Raw genomic sequence first — 20,121 nt, 5'->3', positions numbered from 1 at the left:
ACAAACAGTGTCTCTAAAAAAAGAAACCTTCAGTTTTATTCTAGCTTATGTTCTCATATACATGGATTAATAAGCTTTGAAAATAGTTTAATATATGTTCATTGTAGAAAGTTAGAAAATGTCTATCAGAAAAGAACATGAAAAATATTTCTACTTCTCACAATTTTTATTTATATTCTGTTGGGTAAACAGCATTTCATATTTTTTCCTAGGTGTGTATGTATTGTGTGTAATTTTTTTCTGATGAAAATGGGCTCATATTTTTTAATACCTTTTGTAACTTTATTCACTAAACAGTATAATTTTAATAATCTAATTTAAAAATACTTGATTATATATAATTTTATATAAAAGTTATAGTAAGGGAAGTTTCTAATTAACACACCTATTTTTTTGTATAGGTAATTAATATTTACTCAATTAAATATCCAGGTTTAAAGGTTTATATGAAGTTTTGGAAATTATTTAATATCATCATGGAGAGTTGATTTGAAATATCTACAGATCATCTGTTTTATTATGGTATTCTATAAACAGTGCACAGTCCTTAAGCTTTTCATTACTTTAAATAGAATGGTACCTTTTTTTCTTTCCTCAACACCTGTCATATGACATGTAGGAAGAAATATTTTGGCATAAAATGTTTTAAGTATATTGTCACACTTACTTTTTAAGTATTTACGTATTATTATATTCCTGGAAAAGATTATAAATAGTAATCTAACAAAGCCGACTACATATTACATAGTCTTTGATTTTTGAGACATTATTCTAGCAAGAATGACAACTTTTTGAACTGGATAAGGATCTGGCAGGTGCAAACCAAACATTCCCTATTCTCATGTACCGATTTGGGAGGAAGAGATGGCGACTGGTTGTAAGGGGATGTGGAAAAAGTTATAAATCCTCGAAAAAGGAGTGAGGTGAGGCTCTACCCTGTTTTCCATACCAGTGTGCCAATTTAGCTCAGTGTTAACTCTCAGGGCTAAATGCAGAAGTCTCTGTTGGAGTCTAATCTTAAAAATGTTTCCTTTGTGGTGGGCTTTGTTTTGGAGGAGTAGCCTGGGATAGGAAAGCCTTTACTCGCATTGTTATTATAAGTTCCTGAGGTTTATGCCAGAATTGCAAAGTTCTAAGTTAATGGTGAGAGGTTACTGTTATCCACCTTTGAATGCATAGCATTTATCATCCTTAAGCACTTTCTTAAAGAATGAGATCTTGGTCATTATGATGGTGGTTCTAACTATTCTGAGGACCCATTTAAAAAAATGAGTTATGTTTTTATTATTAGATTTGTTTCTATAAATTATCTCGAAAAGCAAGGGACATGATTAGAAATTTGGAGACTATCTGGCATTTTAAAAATAACAGTTCATTTTTCTGGCCAGCAGGTTCGTCATGTAATTAGCTTGACAGAAGTAGAATATGAAGACTTTATGAAACAGAATTTTCTTATGTCCAAAGCTATTTTTAATTGAGCAGTGTTAATGGGTAACCTTACAAATGAAAGAATGTATAAGAAAATCTCTTTAATTTTATGTAAAATTTATGGCATTGGAAGATTGTAACTGATGTTTGAATTTCCATAGGTTTTATCTGTTAAAATTCTTGTCTTGCTTTAGACTACTCAGAAGTTATGTATTTTGATTTTTTAAACATACATTTGACATGTTTTTGAAAATAATAACTTTAAAGATGATGGTATGGCTATGCCTAGGTCTTGAAGTGGTATGTTGCTTGTTCAAATGCACAAAATCTCTGCCCCCCATTGTTTGTCTTCTGATTGTTTCATTTCTCCTAAAATTCAAATACCTATGAAAATATCTTGCTGTGTCTTATATTTGAGTTATTTTGGGGCTCTGAAAAAACGGCCATCATAATAACTTTCTCTTAGTGGGATGTCTTAGTTGTCAGCATTAGGGAATCCTAGAAGGAGAGAGATGTGTTCTCTGTTGCTATGAAGAAGACAGGGAAGTCTCCAGACACTGGGAATTTTTGTTTGGGATCCTTATCTCTGTAGGAGTTAGAATTAGGATCACAACTTCTGCCTCCTTGGAAATAGCAGAGAAACTGGAATTATAGGGTGCCTCAGAAATGGGGCATTAGTGCTGGTATGTGAGGAATTATTGGCATGGCCTACAAAAGTGTGAAGTTTGAGATGTCATAAAACCATGCTTGGTATTCTCAGCCCTGTCAGTATATGCTAACTACATAGGTTACTATTCTGTGCAGGTTATTTTTGCCCACTCTTTACTATAGTCTTCAGTAGCTTAATGGCAAAGGCTTACATTTGGAAGTTTTGGGGAGCCCTGCAACCAGCCAGGTTCAGTCGTTGTCAACCTATAACCTGACAAGAATTCACATTCCTTGGAAAGTTTTGAAGACTACAAAAATTAACCTGATATCTTACAGAATTACCAAATATTTCTTTTTTTTTCATTGCAAATATTTATTTCCATTATGAGATCTACAGAGGCATAATACTGTTAAAATGAGAAGAGTTTCTGAACCGTATACACTTTTATTTTTAACATCTTTATTGGAGTATAAGTGCTTTACAGTGGTGTGTTAGTTTCTGCTTTATAACCAAGTGAATCAGCTATACATAAACGTATATCGCCATATCTCTTCCCTCTTGCGTCTCCCTCCCTCACACCCTCCCTGTCCCACCCCTCTATGTGGTCACAAAGCACCAAGCTGAACTCACTGTGCTATACAGCTGCTTCCTACTAGCTATCTGTTTTTCATTTGGTAGTGTATATATGTACATGCCACTCTCTCACTTTGTCCCAGCTAACCCTTCCCCCTCCCTGTGTCCTCAAGTTCATTCTCTAGTAGGTCTGCATCTTTATTCCTGTTCTGCCCCTAGGTTCTTCATGACCTTTTTTTTTTTTTTTTTAGATTCCATATATATGTGTTAGCATACGGTATTTGTTTTTCCTCTTTCTGACTTAGTTCACTCTGTATGACAGACTCTAGGTCCATCCACCTCACTACAAATAACTCAATTTCGTTTCTTTTTATGGCTGAGTAATATTCCATTGTATATATGTGCCACAGCTTCTTTATCCATTCATCTGTCGATGGACACTTAGGTTGCTTCTATGTCCTGGCTATTGTAAATAGAGCTGCAATGAACATTGTGGTGCATGACTTTTCGAATTACGGTTTGCTCAGGGTATATGCCCAGTAGTGGGATTGCTGGGTCGTATGGTAGCTCTATTTTTAGTTTTTTAAGGAACATCCTTACTGTTCTCCATAGTGGCTGTATCTATTTACATTCCCACCAACAGTGCAAGAGGGTTACCTTTTCTCCACACCCTCTCCAGCATTTATTGTTTGTAGATTTTTTTTTTTTTTTTTTTTGCGGTACACAGGCCTCTCACTGTTGTGGCCCCTCCTGTTGCAGAGCACAGGCTCTGGACGCGCAGGCTCAGCGGCCATGGCTCACGGGCCTAGCCGCTCTGCGGCACGTGGGATCTTCCCGGACCGGGGCACGAACCCATGTCCCCTGCATCGGCAGGCGGACTCTCAACCGCTGCGCCACCAGGGAGCCCTGTTTGTAGATTTTTTTGATGATGGCCATTCTGACTGGTGTGAGGTGATACCTCATTGTAGTTTCGACTTGCATTTCTCTAATGATTAATGATGTTGAGCATTCTTTCATGTGTTTGTTGGCAATCTGTCTCCTTTGGCAAAATGTCTATTTAGGTCTTCTGCCCATTTTTGGATTGGGTTGCTTGTTTTTTTGATATTGAGCTGCATGAGCTGCTTGTAAATTTTGGAGATTAATCCTTTGTCAGTTGCTTCATTTGCAAATATTTTCTCCCATTCTGAGGGTTGTCTTTTGGTCTTGTTTATGGTTTACTTTGCTGTGCAAAAGCTTTTAAGTGTCATTAGGTCCCATTTGTTTATTTTTGTTTTTATTTCCATTTCTCTAGGAGCTGGGTCAAAAAAGAGCTTGCTGTGATTTATGTCATAGTGTTGTGCCTATGTTTTCCTCTAAGAGGTTTATAGTGTCTGGCCTTACATTAGGTCTTTAATCCATTTTGAGTTTATTTTTGTGTATGGTGTTAGGGAGTGTTCTAATTTCATTCTTTTCCATGTAGCTGTCCAGTTTTCCCAGCACCACTTATTGAAGAGGCTGCCTTTTCTCCATTGTATATTCTTGTCTCCTTTATCAAAGATAAGGTGACCATATGTGTGTGAGTTTATCTCTGGGCTTTCTCTCCTGTTCCATTGAACTATATTTCTGTTTTTGTGCCACTACCATACTGTCTTGATTACTGTAGCTTTGTAGTATAGTCTGAAGTCCGGGAGCCTGATTCCTCCAGCTCCGTTTTTCTTTCTCAAGATTGCTTTGGCTCTTTGGCATCTTTTGTGTTCCATACAAATTGTGAAATTTTTTGTTCTAGTTCTGTGAAAAATGCCAGTGATAGTTTGATAGGGATTGCATTGAATCCATCTGTTGGTATTATCTTTAATTTCTTTCATCAGTGTCTTATAGTTTTCTGCATACAGGTCTTTTGTCTCCTTAGGTAGGTTTATTCCTAGGTGTTTTATTCTTGTTTTTGTAATGGTAAATGGGAGTGTTTCCTTAATTTCACTTTCAGATTTTTCATCATTAGTATATAGGAGTGCAAGAGATTTCTGTGCATTAATTTTGTATCCTGCTACTTTACCAAATTCTTTGATTAGCGCTAGAAGTTTTCTGGTAGCATCTTCAGGATTCTCTATGTATAGTATCATGTCATCTGCAAGCAGTGACAAGCTTTACTTCTTGTTTTCTGATTTGGATTCCTTTTATTTCTTTTTTCTTCTCTGATTGCTGTGGCTAAAACTTCCAAAACAATGTTGAACAATAGTGGTGAGAGTGGGTAGCCTTGTCTTGTTCCTGATATTAGTGGAAATGGTTTTAGTTTTTCACCTTTGAGAACGATGTTGGCTGTGGGTTTGTCATATATGGCCTTTATTATGTTGAGGTAAGTTCCCTCTATGCCTGCTTTCTTGAGGGTGTTTATCATAAATCGGTGTTGAATTTTGTTGAAAGATTTTTCTGCATCTATTGAGATGTTCGTATGGTTTTTTGTTTGTTTTTTGCGGTACGCGGGCCTCACTGCTGTGGTCTCTCCCATTGCAGAGCACATGCTCCGGATGCGCAGGCTCAGCGGCCATGGCTCACGGGCCCAGCCGCTCTGCGGCATGTGGGATCCTCCTGGACTGGGGCACGAACCCGCGTCCCCCGCCTCGGCAGGCATACTCTCAACCACTGCGCCACCAGGGCAGCCTGTTCATATGTTTTTTATTCTCAGTTTGTTAATATGGTGTATCATATTGATTGATTTGTATATATTGAAGAATCCTTACATTCCTCGGATAAACCCCACTTGATCATGGTGTATGATCCTTTAAATGTGCTGTTGGATTCTGTTTGCTGGTATTTTGTTGAGGATTTTTGCATCTATGTTCATCAATGATATTGGCCTGTAGTTTTTTTTTGTTTTTTTTTTTTGCAGTATGTGGGCCTCTCACTGTTGTGGCCTCTCCCATTGCGGAGCACAGGCTCTGGATGCACAGGCTCAGCGGCCATGGCTCACGGGCCCAGCCACTCCGCGGCATGGGGATCTTCCCAGACCGGGGCACAAACCCACATGCCCTGCATCAGCAGGTGGACTCTCAACCACTGCGCCACCAGGGAAGCCCTGTAGTTTTCTTTCTTTGTGACATCTTTGCTTTTGGTATCAGGGTGATGGTGGCCTTGTAGAATGAGTTTGAGAGTGTTCTTCCCTCTGCTATATTTTGGAAGAGTTTGAGAAGGATAGGTGTTAATTCTTCTCTAAATGTTTGACAGAATTTGCCTGTGAAGCATGTGGTCCTGGGCTTTTGTTTGTCGGAAGATTTTTAATCACGGTTTCAGTTTCATTGCTTGTGCTTGGTCTGTTTATGTTTTCTATTTCTTCCTGGTTCAGTCTCAGAAGGTTGTGCTTTTCTAAGAAATTGTCCATTTCTTCCAGGTTGTCCATTTTATTGGCATATAATTGCTTGTAGTAATCTCTCACAATCTTTTTTATTTCTGCAGTGTCAGTTGTTACTTCTCCTTTTTCATTTCTGATTCTGTTGATTTGAGTCTTCTCCCTTTTTTTCTTGATGAGTCTGGCTAATGGTTTATCAATTTTGTTTATATTCTCAAAGAACCGGCTTTTAGTTTTATTGATCTTTGCTTTTGTTTCCTTCATTTCTTTTTCATTTATTTCTGATCTGATCTTTATGATTTCTTTCCTTTTGCCAACTTCGGGGTTTTTCTGTTCTTCTTTCTCTGCTTGCTTTAGGTGTAAGGTTAGGTTGTTTATTTGAGATGTCTCTTGTTTCTTAAGGTAGGATTGTATTGCTATAAACTTCCCCCTTAGAACTGCTTTTGCTGCATCCCATAGGTTTTGGGTCATCGTGTTTTCATTGTCATTTGTTTCTAGGTATTTTTTTTATTTCTTCAGTGATCTCTTGGTTATTAAGTAGTGTATTGTTTAGCCTCCATGTGTTTCTATGTTTTACAGATTTTTTCCTGTAATTGATATCTAGTCTTATAGCATTGTGGTTAGAAAAGATACTTGATACGATTTCAGTTTTCTTAAATTTACCAAGGCTTGATTTGTGACCCAAGGTATGATATATCCTGGAGAATGTTCCATGAGCACTTGAGAAGAAAGTGTATTCTGTTGTTTTTGGATGGAAAGTCCTATAAATATCAGTTAAGTCTATCTTGTTTAATGTATCATTTAAAGCTTCTGTTTCCTTATTTATTTTCATTTTGGATGATCTCATCTGTCCATTGGTGAAAGTGGGGTGTTAAAGTCCCCTACTATGATTGTGTTACAGTTGATTTCCCCTTTTATGGCTGTTAGCATTTGCCTTATGTATTGAGGTGCTCCTTTGTTGGGTGCATAAATATCTACAATTGTTATATCTTCTTGGATTGATCCCTTGATCATTATGTAGTGTTCTTCTTTGTCTCTTGTAATAGTGTTTGTTTTAAAGACTATTTTGTCTGATATGAGAATTGCTACTCCAGCTTTCTTTTGATTTCCGTTTGCATGGAATATCTTTTTCCATCTCTCACTTTGAGTCTATATGTGTCCCTAGGTCTGAAGTGGGTCTCTTGTAGACAGCATGTAAATGGGTCTTGTTTTTGTATCCATTCAGCCAGTCTATGTCTTTTTGTTGGAGCACTTAATTCATTTACTTTTAAGGTAATTTTCAATATGTATGTTCCTATTACGATTTTCTTAATTGTTTTGGGTTTGTTATTGTAGGTCTTTTCCTTCTCTTGTGTTTCCTGCCTAGAGAAGTTCCTTTAGCATTTGTTGTAGAGTTGGTTTGGTGGTGCTGAATTCTCTTAGCTTTTGCTTGTCTGTAAAGCTTTTAATTTCTCCGTTGAACCTGAATGAGATCCTTGCTGGGTAGAGTGATCTTGGTTGAAGGTTTTTCCCTTTCATCACTTTAAATATGTCCTGCCACTCACTTCAGGCTTGCAGTTTCTGCTGAAAGATCAGCTTTTTTTTTTGGCGGTACACGGGCCTCTCACTGCTGCGGCCTCTCCCGCTGCGGAGCCCAGGCTCCGGACGCGCAGGCCCAGCAGCCATGGCCCACGGGTGCAGCCGCTCCGCGGCATGTGGGATCCTCCCAGACCGGGGCACGAACCTGTGTCCCCTGCATCAGCAGGCAGACTCTCAACCACTGCACCACCAGGGAAGCCCTGAAAGATCAGCTTTTAACGTCATGGGGATTCCCTTGTTTGTCATTTGTTTTTTTTCCCTTGCTGCTTTTAATGTTTTTTCTTTGTATTTAATTTCTGGTAGTTTAATTAATATGTGTCTTGGCATGTTTCTCCTTGGATTTATCCTTTATGGGACTCTCTGTGTTTCCAGGAATTGAGTAACTATTTCTTTTCCCATATTAGGGTAGTTTTCAACTGTAACGTCTTCAAATATTTTCTCAGTCCCTTTCTTTTTCTCTTCTTCTTCTGGGATCACTATAATTCGAATGTTGGTGCATTGAATGTTGTCCCAGAGGTCTCCGAGACTGTCCTTAATTCTTTTCATTCATTTTTTCTTTATTCTGCTCTGCAGTAGTTATTTCCACTATTTTATCTTCCAGGTCACTTATCCGTTCTTCTGCCTCAGTTATTCTGCTATTGATTCCTTCTAGAGAATTTTAAATTTCACTTATTGTGTTGTTCATCATTGTTTGTTTGCTCTTTTGTTCTTCTAAGTCCTTGTTAAATGTTTCTTGTATTTTCTCCCTTCTATTTCCAAGATTTTGGATCATCTTTACTATTATTATTCTGAATTCTTTTTCAGGTAGACTGCCTATTTCCTCTTCACTTGTTTGGTCTGGTGGGTTTTTACCTTGCTCCTTGAACTGCTGTGTGTTTCTCTGTCTTCTCATTTTGCTTAACTTACTGTGTTTGGGGTCTCCTTTTCGCAGGCTACAGGTTAGTAGTTCCCATTGTTTTTTGTGTCTGCCCTTAGTGTTTAAGGTTGGTTCAGTGGGTTGTGTAGGCTTCCTGGTGGAGGGGACTAGTACCTGTGTTCTGGTGGATGAGGCTGGATCTTGTCTTTCTGGTGGGCAGGTCCATGTCCAGTGGTGTGTTTGCAGTGTCTGTGACCTTATTATGATTTTAGACAGCCTCTCTGCTAATGGGTGGTGTTGTGTTCCTGTCTTGCTAGTTGTTTGGCATAGGGTGTCCAGCATCATAGGTTGCTGGTCATTGAGTGGAGCTGGGTCTTGGCTTTGAGATAGAGATCTCAGGGAGATTTTCGCCATCTGATATTACGTGGAGCTGGGAGGTCTCTGGTGGACCAATGTCCTGAACTCGGCTCTCCCACCTCAGAGACAGAGGCCTGACACCTGGCTGGAGCACCAAGACCCTGTCATCCACACGGCTCAGAATAAAAGGGAGAAAAAAGGAAAAAAAATAGTTATTAAAATAAAAAATAATTATTAAAAATTAAAAAAGTAAAAAGATGAGAGCAACCAAACCAAAAAACAAATTCACCAATGATAACAAACACTTAAAGCTATACTAAAAAAAACAAAAACAAAAAAACTGACAGAACTGTAGCACAAATGGTAAAAGCAACGCTTATACAGACAAAATCACACACAGAAGCATACACATACACACTCACAAGAAGAGAAAAAGAAAAAAAATATATGTATTGTTGCTCCCAAAGTCCACCACCCCAATTTGGGATGATTCGTTGTCTATTGAGGTATTCCACAGATGCAGGGTAGATCAAGTTGATTGTGGAGATTTAATCCACTGCTTCTGAGGCTGCTGGGAGAAATTTCCCTTTCTCTTCTTTGCACAGCTCCCGGGGTTCAGCTTTGGATTTGGCCCTGCCTCTGCGTGCAGGTCACCTGAGGGTGGTCTGTTGTTCGCCCAGACAGGACGGGGTTAAAGGAGCAGCTAATTCGGGGGCTCTGGCTCACTCAGGCCGCGGGGAGGGAGGGGTGCAGATGGGGGGCGAGCCTGTCGCCTCTGAGGCCGGCGTGACGTTGCACCAGCCTGAGATGCGCCGTGCGTTCTCCCGGGGAAGTTGTCCCTGGATCACAGGACCGTGGCAGTGGCATGCTGCCCAGGCTCCCGGGAGGGGAGGTGTGGATAGTGACCTGTGCTCGCACACAGGCTTCTTGGTGGCGGCAGCAGCAGCCTTAGTGTCCCATGCCCGTCTCTGGGGTCCGCGCTTATAGCTGTGGCTCGCGCCCGTCTCTGGAACTCGTTTAGGCAGTGCTCGGAATCCCCTCTCCTCGTGCACCCCCAGAACAATGGTCTCTTGCCTCTTCGGCAGCTCCAGACCTTTTCCCAGACTCCCTCCCGCCTAGCTGTGGCGCACTAGCCCCCTTCAGGCTCTGTTCACGCCGCCATCCCCAGTCCTCTCCCTGGGATCCCACTGAAGCTCGAGCCTCAGCTCCCAGCCCCGCCTGCCCCGGTGGGTGAGCAGACAAGCCTCTCGGGCTGGTGAGTGCCTGTCGGCATCGGTCCCCTGTGCGGGAATCTCTCCACTTTGCCCCCCGCACCCCTGTGGCTGCACTCTCCGCAGTGGCTTTGAAGCTCCCCCCTCCGCCACCCGCAGTCTCCGCCCGCGAAGGGGCTTCTAGTGTGTGGAAACCTTTCCTCCTTCACGGCTCCCTCCCACTGGTGCAGGTCCCGTCCCTATTCTTTTGTCTCTGTTTATTCTTTTTTCTTTTGCCCTACCCAGGTATGTGGGGACTTTCTTGCCTTTTGGGAGGTCTGAGGTCTTCTGCCAGCGTTCAGTAGGTGTTCTGTAGGAGTTGTTCCACATGTTGATGTATTTCTGGTGTATCTGTGGGGAGGAAGGTGATCTCCGCATCTTACTCTTCCGCCATCTTGAAGCTCTTCCAGTATTTCTTGATTGAATAGTTGTAGGCTGTTCTAGCTATTCTGGTAACTATGTATACCTACTTTTTGGGCTCAGTCAAAACTGCAGTTTCACACTATATTATAAAAGGTACTAGATTTTCAGTAAATAGACCTGTGTTCTCTTTAGAACTTAAAAAATCAGAGCCTGAAAGATAATTTTGTTGTTAAAGAGAAAACCTATGTTATGTGTCCATATACATTTTAGTTTATCCCTTGGTAGGTTATTTAAATTTGATTTTTTGGTTAATTTTAGACTCTTTTTGATCAGAACAATGCTGCAAAAAAAGAAGAGTCAGAAACTGCAAACAAAAATGATTCTTCAAAGAAGTTGTCTGTCGAGAGAGTGTATCAGAAAAAGACACAACTTGAACATATTCTCCTTCGTCCTGATACGTACATTGGGTCGGTGGAGCCATTGACACAGGTAATTATTAAATTTTACTGAAATTAGATGTATATGTACTTCCTAATAAAATTTTGTAAGTATATGCTCTGAGTACACAATTTCATGTCTCTGGTAATAATAGAAAGTAGGGAGAGAGATCTAAGAGGTAGAAATGTCTTAATTTTTCACTAGAAATTAAAAAAACTGGGAGCTAAAAACTGAGAAGTATAGAGACGTATAAAGTAAAATGGTGCTATGTGAACTTTTTAAAAGTTCTGAAGTTCATGCTGTGGTTTATTTTAAATTGTAGAATTTATATATACACGTTGATGACTATTGTTTAATGCTTACTATGGACTTGGCTCATGCATAGCAATTTTTTTCTAGCAGTTAAATTTAAGTAAGTTGCTCAGACCTCTCAACTAGTGAGAGCTGGGATTCAAAGCTAGGTGTCTTTGACTCCAAAATCATGCTGCATTCATACTGTTTTACTCTGTGCTACTTATACTACAGAAAAATATAATGTGTGAAGTAAAAGTGTAAAGTAAACATTTTTTTTCCTATTTTACTTAAATACTGTTTCTAACAAGTTTTGGTGCCTTATATTAAAGCTGACTTTATGTATGAGTAAGAATACAGACTTGATACAAAATGAACAATTTCTCAATTTTGAGGCTATTTAAATTGAAGATGAATACAGCGAGGTTGACTGCAGCTGAAGTAGTATGTTTTTCTACTTTGAAGATCTAAGTATTTACAGACTAAATGACAAATATGGGTTTATGCTTTGTAAAATTGATGTTAAATATTTTTTACTCCATAAGTTCTTTTGAATTTTTCTCTCAATGCAGCTCATGTGGGTGTATGATGAAGATGTAGGAATGAATTGCAGAGAGGTTACCTTTGTGCCGGGTTTATATAAGATCTTTGATGAAATTTTGGGTGAGTACTTGCTTAAGATTTAATGCATCTGTTTCTATTGATATCATTATAATGTCCCTATATATGTAAAACCAGACTTAGAAATTTTAAAGGCATATCTCTGGTTTTTATGCTGAGTATAAATGTTCTTCAGAAAATCTGTATTACCTGCTGTAATATGTTCATATCTCTGGACGTCATGTCTTTGTGTTTCGGTTTGTTCATCTGTAAAATGCATGTGTTGTATTTGATCAGTAATCCCAGGGTCATTGTATGGTCCTGTATGTGCAGTCGTCTGGGGGCTGCTCACATCCCAGTCAACAGGGGAGGGCATGTTAAAAATATAAATTCCAGGGCCTGATCCTTGCAGATTCAGTCGGTTTGAGTTGAGACACATAAAAATGGGTTTTTCACCAACACATTAGGTATTTCTATTGGACAACCAGGTTTAACAACCATTGTTCCAAATACCTCTGTCCATTCCAAATCACATGATTAGTTAAATCACAACGAAGTGTGGATACCTAATGGACTCCTAGGGCAGGATTGCACTTTGGAAACGTTTTTAGCCAAGGATTTTCTATAGAGACTAATCAGTGCCACTTGAGGTTTCCTACCAGGGTTGTTTGGGTCTCTTGAAGCTTCTTTTGGTCTTTGGGAAAAAGATAGGAGAGTAAAACTGGTTACTTACGTTTTGTACTTTTCACTCTTGTCTGCCAACTATCTGCCGGTTTTACTTTTAGGTTACACGGTGTTTATCAGGAACATGTTCCTTCTGTGATTGAAGTTCAGTTTGACAGCTAGCTAACCACTGAGGCTGTGGTTAATGTATGCAAGTATTATCAGTTATAGTTCATAGGATTTAAAACTTTAATTTCTAAGGATGCTAAAGAGTGCTTTTCTAATTCAAAAATAACTGGTTTCAGCTCAATCTGTCAATAAAAGCAATAGTTTATTGAAGGAGAGCAAGAGAAAGTAGTTATGTGTTGCCAAGATAAAATATAATTAAACCCGATACTTTACTTTTAGACCCGGATAGGGGTTTGTAAACTGCAGATGTTTGTTTTTACTTAATTTGTTTTTATATATCATAGAATCATCCCTCCCCCACTTTGTTTTGTGGTAGAAGACATAGCTGTAATTTGGTGTGATATAAAATTTAAGAATATTATTTGGAAAATAAGATTTTGTATTAGAAGTTAGCAGTATTATTTTCATTAACTATTACCATATGTAAATGTTTATATTAAGTAGTGATGCACATGCAGCTGTATGTTTGTTTATGTATGTCCTTATATGTTTATTTATTATAACTTTATATATTTTATTACTTATCAAAATATTTAATTTTGTAGTTAATGCAGCTGACAATAAACAGAGGGATAAGAACATGACCTGTATTAAAGTTTCTATTGATCCGTAAGTATATTTCAAGTTTAATTTTTATGCTAAGTTGTTTTATTCAGATGTTCAACTTCGAACATTCCTCAAAGGAATAATGCATACAGTTAGTACTCTTGAGTTTCTTGTTGCTTGAGACCTTGTTATTTTTGCCTCTCTTGGCCAGAATGCTACCCTCTTATAGTTTCCTCTGTCATTCATGATCTTTTTCTCCAAGGTATTCAGTACTTCCTTATGGGAGCACTTGGAGACCATTTTTCTCCCTCTTTGATGCTGTGGATACTGTTTCAGCTGCTAGAATAATCAATATTTTCTTATTTTTGCTTTGGTACTCAAGGCTATGGGCTATTGTTAGTACTATTCCAGTTACATTATGGGTTAAATTTACTTTTTCATAACCAACATTTGGACTTTTCCATTTATAACATTTGTAAATTGGGAACTGCTGGTATTATATAGAAGGTGTTCAGCTGATAACTACAGTGATTTTTTTTTTTTGGAGGACTGAGGGGGAGTGAAAATAATAAAGTATTTCTAACTTAAAACTTTATCCTGTTTTTACCAGGATGCTTTTGTGAGATATTATGTTACATTTATCCTTTATGATTAGTAAATTAGTAATTTAGCATGATTTTAACATGAAAATTTTCTTTAACATAAAAATTTAATAATTCAGTTATAGCCTTACTGTCATTAATAATAATTTTAAGGACATGGTTAAGTTAAATGATATAATAAAAATATAATTTACATTTAGTTATACCATGAAGTTGACTGTATCTTATATGAAAATATTACCACATAACTATACTGTTGAAGTTCTTGATTTTTTTCTTCCTTTCTTTTTTTATTTGTTTTTCATTTGCATCATTTCTATAACAAATTCTTGAGAATCTGTATGGTAAGATGCACAGGACACTTAACAAGTTGCAACTTAGGCAGACACTTAAAAGGAAATTTTGGCTGCCAGGATTTCTTTTCTTCCATATTTAGGAAATTATCAGTTAAAAATGGTATCATTTATTATGTTTTAGGAGAGCTAGTAAGGAGTAATAGATGTTGAATTTTTGATATCTTTAAGCTTTTTTAAAAATCAGAACTGAAAGACTCTGAAAACTAAGGAAGAAGGCCTTTTCTTAAATACATTCATGGTGAACATGATTACGATATTTGGTTCTTTTATCTTAATTGTTTTGACCACATTGATCCAACAATGTGGACTTTAAAAAAAAATATTAGAGGGCTTCCCTGGTGGCGCAGTGGTTGAGAGTCTGCCTGCCAATGCAGGGGACATGGGTTCGTGCCCCGGTCCTGGAAGATCCCACATGCCGCGGAGTGGCTGGGCCCATGAGCCATGGCCACTGAGCTTGCGTGTCCAGAGCCTGTGCTCCGCAATGCGAGAGGCCACAACAGTGAGAGGCCTGTGTACCGCAAAAAAAAAAGATTAGATAGAACCCCATCATAACAAAGTGATCAAGAAGTGAGCTATAAAACAGCTCTATAGACCAAATAATGACTCTTGGTGGCAGGCTTTACTTTAAGTTTATTGCAGATTTGGGACAAAGTAATTCTGTGTAACTAGTGCCTTTATTGCTCTCTTTGTAACTCCCTTTTCATTCAGCAGACATTTTTGTGTGAGTATAAGAGTGTCATAGAATTATAACTAAATTTATTTGGTTCTTAATGGCAATCAGATAACAGTTTCTTTTTTCTTATTTATCTCTAAGTCATTTTAACTGCTTCTGCTGGAAAGTTCTTTTATTTCATATAAAATATGTATATAAAACAAAAATTCATAGTCTACTATTCCAAGGAAAAAAGGGTGAAGGTAGTATATTTTTCACCTCTCCTTTCCTATTTTACTTTTGTTTATAAATTATTGATGAGACTCTTGAATCTTTCTCCTGCTTTTAATTAAAATATATATTTTATACACACATTTAAAATTGGCAACAGACAACCATTTTGGGACATGTTGCTGATCCTTATATTTTATTTATTTATATTTGCTAATTTTAACAATAACATTTTGACTTTTGTGAATATTCTCCCATAAAATCATTCCTTATGTTTTTCCCTTACTACATATATTACAGAATTCATGCTACTTTTATTAAAATAAATTTTATTTCAGAGATGCAATTTTTGCTTAAGTTAGATTTCTAAATTAAGTCATTTTAAAGCAGAATTCAGATGGGGAAAAGTGCTGTTAGGCTGTTTATTTTATTGACCCATTTTTCTCTGTCCATTTTTTATATTCTTTGGGTTTCATTCTTTTTAACATTTTTGTATAGCAGACTTTATTTTTCTTTGTGCATGTGTGTACATGAACTCTTTGTGTAAAAGAGAGGTTAAATTTTGATAATGGGTTAAGTGTAGAGGATACACAGCACAGTTTAGCTCTTATTCCTCTTTTGATAATACTCTGTGACGTGGGAATAAAATTTAAGTAAACAGCCATGGTTGTAAAAACAAAACAAAACAACAAACAAAATAAAAGTAGGAATAGATTAGCAAGGAGTGCCATGCAGAATTTGGACAGTAATTCTAGAAAGAGAATTTGAAGCAACTTCTTACAGGGGAGCTTAAAACCCATTAAATAGTATAACATAATGGTTAGTTGTTATTGAAACAACTTATTTGTTGGCATCTATTTGATTAAAATCAAATAACTGGAAAGCACATTAACCAGGGTTCTGTTTCTCTAGCTTACGTATTCTTATTTATTCAGGGTTGAAACTTAAAGCTGTAGCTTTCAGTATACACACTCATACTGAAATATATGTACATATATGTATACATTTTTTAAAAATCACCTTCTGTATACTATTTTGTATCTTTTAATTTTTATTTGACATACTGTGGGCAGCCTTCTTTATTAACTTATGCAGATCTACTTAATTCTTTTTAATGTTTCTAAGTATTTTATGTCAGTATGTCATCATTGTTTAACCTCTTTCCAGCTAATGAATATTGGATGTTTAGATTGTTTTCCAGGTTTCTCGTTAGCTTTAATTATTTTGAAACTTTATTTATAGCTTATTCAAGGACATCATTCTTAATACTAATGTGAACATTATTGATGGAGCAAAGAATATAGCTATAAAATTCTGAATCATTGTTTAGAGATTATAGAAATAAGTACCAGATCTAGGAAGTGAAATAGATTGAAATTTTGTAATAGGTGACTTTGATAGAAAATTTTAGTTTCATACTCATACAGGCTTATAGAATGTACTTGATATCAAGCCTCATTTTTTGAAACTGAGATGAAGATAACGCATTTACAAAGTGTCTTATTTTAATTATAGTACCACATGTACTAAGTAGCATGAAGAAATTTTAAGGGTTTTCTCATGAGTTTGTTGACTTTTTGTGTCATTCTGAGATGTTTAATATCTGTAATTTTCCATTCATTGTCTTTCTTCATTTCCTTCAGAATTCTTCTCTATAGTTTTAAACTCCATGAAGTGTCTTGTAAAAAAAAAAAAAAAAAAAAGTGCTTAATAAGTTACAGGTTTTAAGCCCAAGCTAGGAACTATTTGGAAGTCTAAAAAAGTAATGCAATACACGGCCCTTGTTTCTAAGGCCCACTATTTTGACATCTGCATTTAGGACACATAAGGTAAAGTACAGTAGCTAATTTGAAACCATTACATACTTAAATATTCAGCTGTGTATTCTGTAGAGAGTGTTTACCCACAAGTGAGCTAACCTAATTATGTCCTGAGGTCTCCCGTAAATACTTTAGATTTTTTTGCAAGTTTCAATATAAGGAGGGTTGGGAAACATTGTTTTAGGCTGGGTAAAAGGCTTGTGGGAGAACTGAAGTCGTAAATTGATCCTTGAAGTTAAGGTAAAATTTGGCTAGACAAAGAGGGAAAAGGTAGTATAGGCAAGGGAAAGACCAATAAACAAAGAAATGGAAGAATTGGGAATGAACATGGACAAGTAATAAAACTGACCTGTAGGAAAATAGGATGCATGTTGCAGAATAGTGGTAGTTCAGTTTGACTCTAAGTAATGATATGGATAATGGGCCTGGAACATGCAATAGAAGACACTTAAACTACTGATGTGTCCTGGAGCAAACAGTAGTGTGAGGAAAGCTGTGGTATCAGAATATAGTTAAGGGGAGTGGCTAGCTCTGTGTTTTAGCAGTGTTGCAGTAACAGTATTTAAGGTGATGCTAATTTAGACTCCTATACTGGCATTTGGAATGAAGGAAGGTCGGATACTGCTGAAACGAATCTAATAGGACAAATTAATGTCTTGATGATTAAACGACTTTAGAGAATGATCAGGAGATATGAATAAAAATGATATCAAAATTTAAGTCTCCGCGATTCGGAGAGTTGAACCTATATTGTAGAGCGAGGGAAAGAAGATGATGTGTTAAGTTATTTTTTAGTTTCTTTTTCTTCTAAAAATTTATTAATTTCCTCCTGGATCTTGATTTTCATTTTGGCTTTTATAACTTTTTTTTTTTTAGTTGTAATAACTACTTCTAGTAACTCTAGAGAGATGAAGCTATGTATGTGTGAGTGAAACAGTGTGTCTAAGAATAATTGTGAATCAGATTGGCAAATGGTAGCTTTTTAAGGTAATTCTCAGTGAAGCTGTGTTTCTTTGCACGTTTGGCTAAGTGGGTAAAGGCATCGTAATATATACTACCCTGAAGCGATAGGGTAGGCAAAATTTTCCATCAGGACTATGGCCTACGTCAAGTTGCTGTTAACTGTAGGAACCTCTACTCCATACCACTTAGGACTAAAATGGATGGTTTTGTGACTGAAAAACCTAAAAGACCTGAAATAGGTAATACTTAACATATTTTAAAACCATTAAGGTTAGTTTATAACAATGACTGCCACAATACAAACAACCCTCTAACATTTAGGCAGAGAATGGAGTACATTTCAGGCTGTTTTTCCCTTTCTGTCTGCCCTGCTCAGCAGTCAGGTAGGAAATAAAAATGGCCATGGCCACTGGCCCTGCAGAGCCCGGGTTCACAGGTGGCTCACTGGCAGGGCAGGAAGATCATGGCTAATATGTATGAAAAGAAAGTGAAGTTGATAGCTGGTTTCTTATAAAAGCTTCACTGCTTTTACTACTGAGAAGAGTTTTCCTGAAAAATTTTGCAGTGTTACCTGCAGGTCTTAGTGATCCTAATTTGAGTTATGACTCAGGGATAGAAATGTGTGTCCTCAGCAAGTATTTTCTTGGAAGACGAGTGAGTGTCTCCCAATTGGTAATGGCTGGCAAACTCAGGTTTATTCTGGGTTACATTACTTTTGATGTAAATTAATTGATATAGCTTATAACTATTTTAAGCTTTAAACTCTGCTTGTTTATTTACAGTGAATCTAACATTATAAGCATCTGGAATAATGGGAAAGGCATTCCGGTAGTAGAACACAAAGTAGAGAAAGTTTATGTTCCTGCATTAATTTTTGGACAGCTTTTAACATCCAGTAACTATGACGATGATGAGAAAAAAGTAACAGGTAAAGTCTGATTTAGGCTGATCAGAATTTTTATTGAAAAATATTGCCCTCTCTTACTATTTCTATATAAAATATTACAGAAAAGGAAATCTGTATAGTTTTATTATGAGAAAATCCTTTTCAGAGTTAATATATAAAAAACTATCATGTTTAATTGTTTTCTTGGTTATAGTCTGATAGAGACTTAACTCTCGTAGTACGCTGACTTCTGCTAGAACTCCTGGAGCTCTAACCTGGCTAACGGTTTGGGTTTTGAATTAGAGTCCTGATGAAAATAAGATGTGTATGATTCTTGTTTATGTGAATTTGTTTTTCCATAAGCACCATGTCTTTTGGTATCAATTAAATTGCTTTTAAACTGATTTCTTTAAGAGAGTCAAGATTGAAAGTCTATATGAATAGAGTTGAAAGTGCTTTGACCAAAACCAGATGTTTTTCTACTTATTTACATTTCCTAAGTAGATGGATAATTTTTTTTCCAAAACCAAGGCTCTAGGAAGTTATATAGATTAAAATTTTGTAATAGAGAAGTAACTTTGATAGAAAGCTCAGATTTCATACATAGACTTACTGAATTATAGGAGATACAAAGCTTAATGTTTTTGAAGTTGTGATGAAGATAATCTACAAAATGCATATTTTAATTTTACTATATGTGCTAAATCTTAATTGTATTTTTCTTTAAATGAAAAATCTAATTTATACTTTGCATTATCATCAATTGATTATTTCAATAAGTGGAAACTGTTTTGCAACAGACCTGCTGTATGGTAGGTGAGTTAACAAAGTTTCTTTAAAGTCATTTTCATTAAACCTTTCACATTTAATTGTTTTTACAGGTGGTCGCAATGGTTATGGTGCAAAACTTTGTAATATTTTCAGTACAAAGTTTACAGTAGAAACTGCTTGCAAAGAATACAAACATAGTTTTAAGCAGGTATGATAGAAATGTGCCTAATTTTTTTTTTTTAATAATCATGTTTGTTGCTTTGCCAAGATAATAGACCTTAGGTAAATTGCAGTGATACCCATATAACTTTTTTTTAAAGCATTAAGCAAGTAATCAGAGTAAAAAGACTTCAGAATGCCTGGGATATTTTACATAAACCTATCTTTCTCCTATTCCTTTAAAACAACGCTTTACTTAACAGACTTTTTCCTTTAACCTATTTAAGCAATAGGGAAAATGTCCTGACCCTCACAGGCAGATTGAAATACATCTGCTTAGCATGTTTGAAAAATTCCTTGTTGATTCGTCAAATTTACATTTCAAAATTTTATATTTCACTTTTGTAGACCTTTGAAAATAGTTTGAGATTTTACATAGGCTAAAATAATTTTGTCAGGAAAAGCATCATATCTTTTTATTTTTGTAAAATTCTGTATGGTCATGTTGAAGAATTTGAAAGATGTTTTAACTAACAATGTATAAAGTTGTGCAGTTTATTTTGCTTATTTTCAGCATG

General features: G+C 36.6%; 1 protein-coding gene across 4 annotated transcripts in view; it reads left to right on the top strand.

Moving 5' to 3' along the window:
- The window catches only part of TOP2B (DNA topoisomerase II beta), a 66,689-nt gene that overhangs the window by 10,055 nt on the left and 36,513 nt on the right, over window positions 1–20,121 (top strand). For 3 of the 4 annotated variants that reach the window (XM_022554698.2, XM_089911231.1, XM_022554696.3), the window contains exons 2-6: window positions 10,695–10,865; window positions 11,678–11,768; window positions 13,103–13,166; window positions 18,510–18,655; window positions 19,495–19,592. In XM_022554698.2, coding sequence (XP_022410406.1) covers window positions 10,695–10,865; window positions 11,678–11,768; window positions 13,103–13,166; window positions 18,510–18,655; window positions 19,495–19,592 — 570 coding nt within the window. The remainder of the gene's footprint in view (window positions 1–10,694; window positions 10,866–11,677; window positions 11,769–13,102; window positions 13,167–18,509; window positions 18,656–19,494; window positions 19,593–20,121) is intronic. The other variant, XM_022554697.2, reaches the window with a different exon arrangement.

Source organism: Delphinapterus leucas, chromosome 4 (assembly GCF_059928025.1).
Source record: "Delphinapterus leucas isolate spDelLeu-1000000601 "Yukka" chromosome 4, BTC_Dleu_Yukka2, whole genome shotgun sequence".
NCBI classification, from domain to species: Eukaryota; Metazoa; Chordata; class Mammalia; order Artiodactyla; family Monodontidae; genus Delphinapterus; species Delphinapterus leucas.
This window is presented reverse-complemented; position numbering and strand designations above follow the sequence as displayed.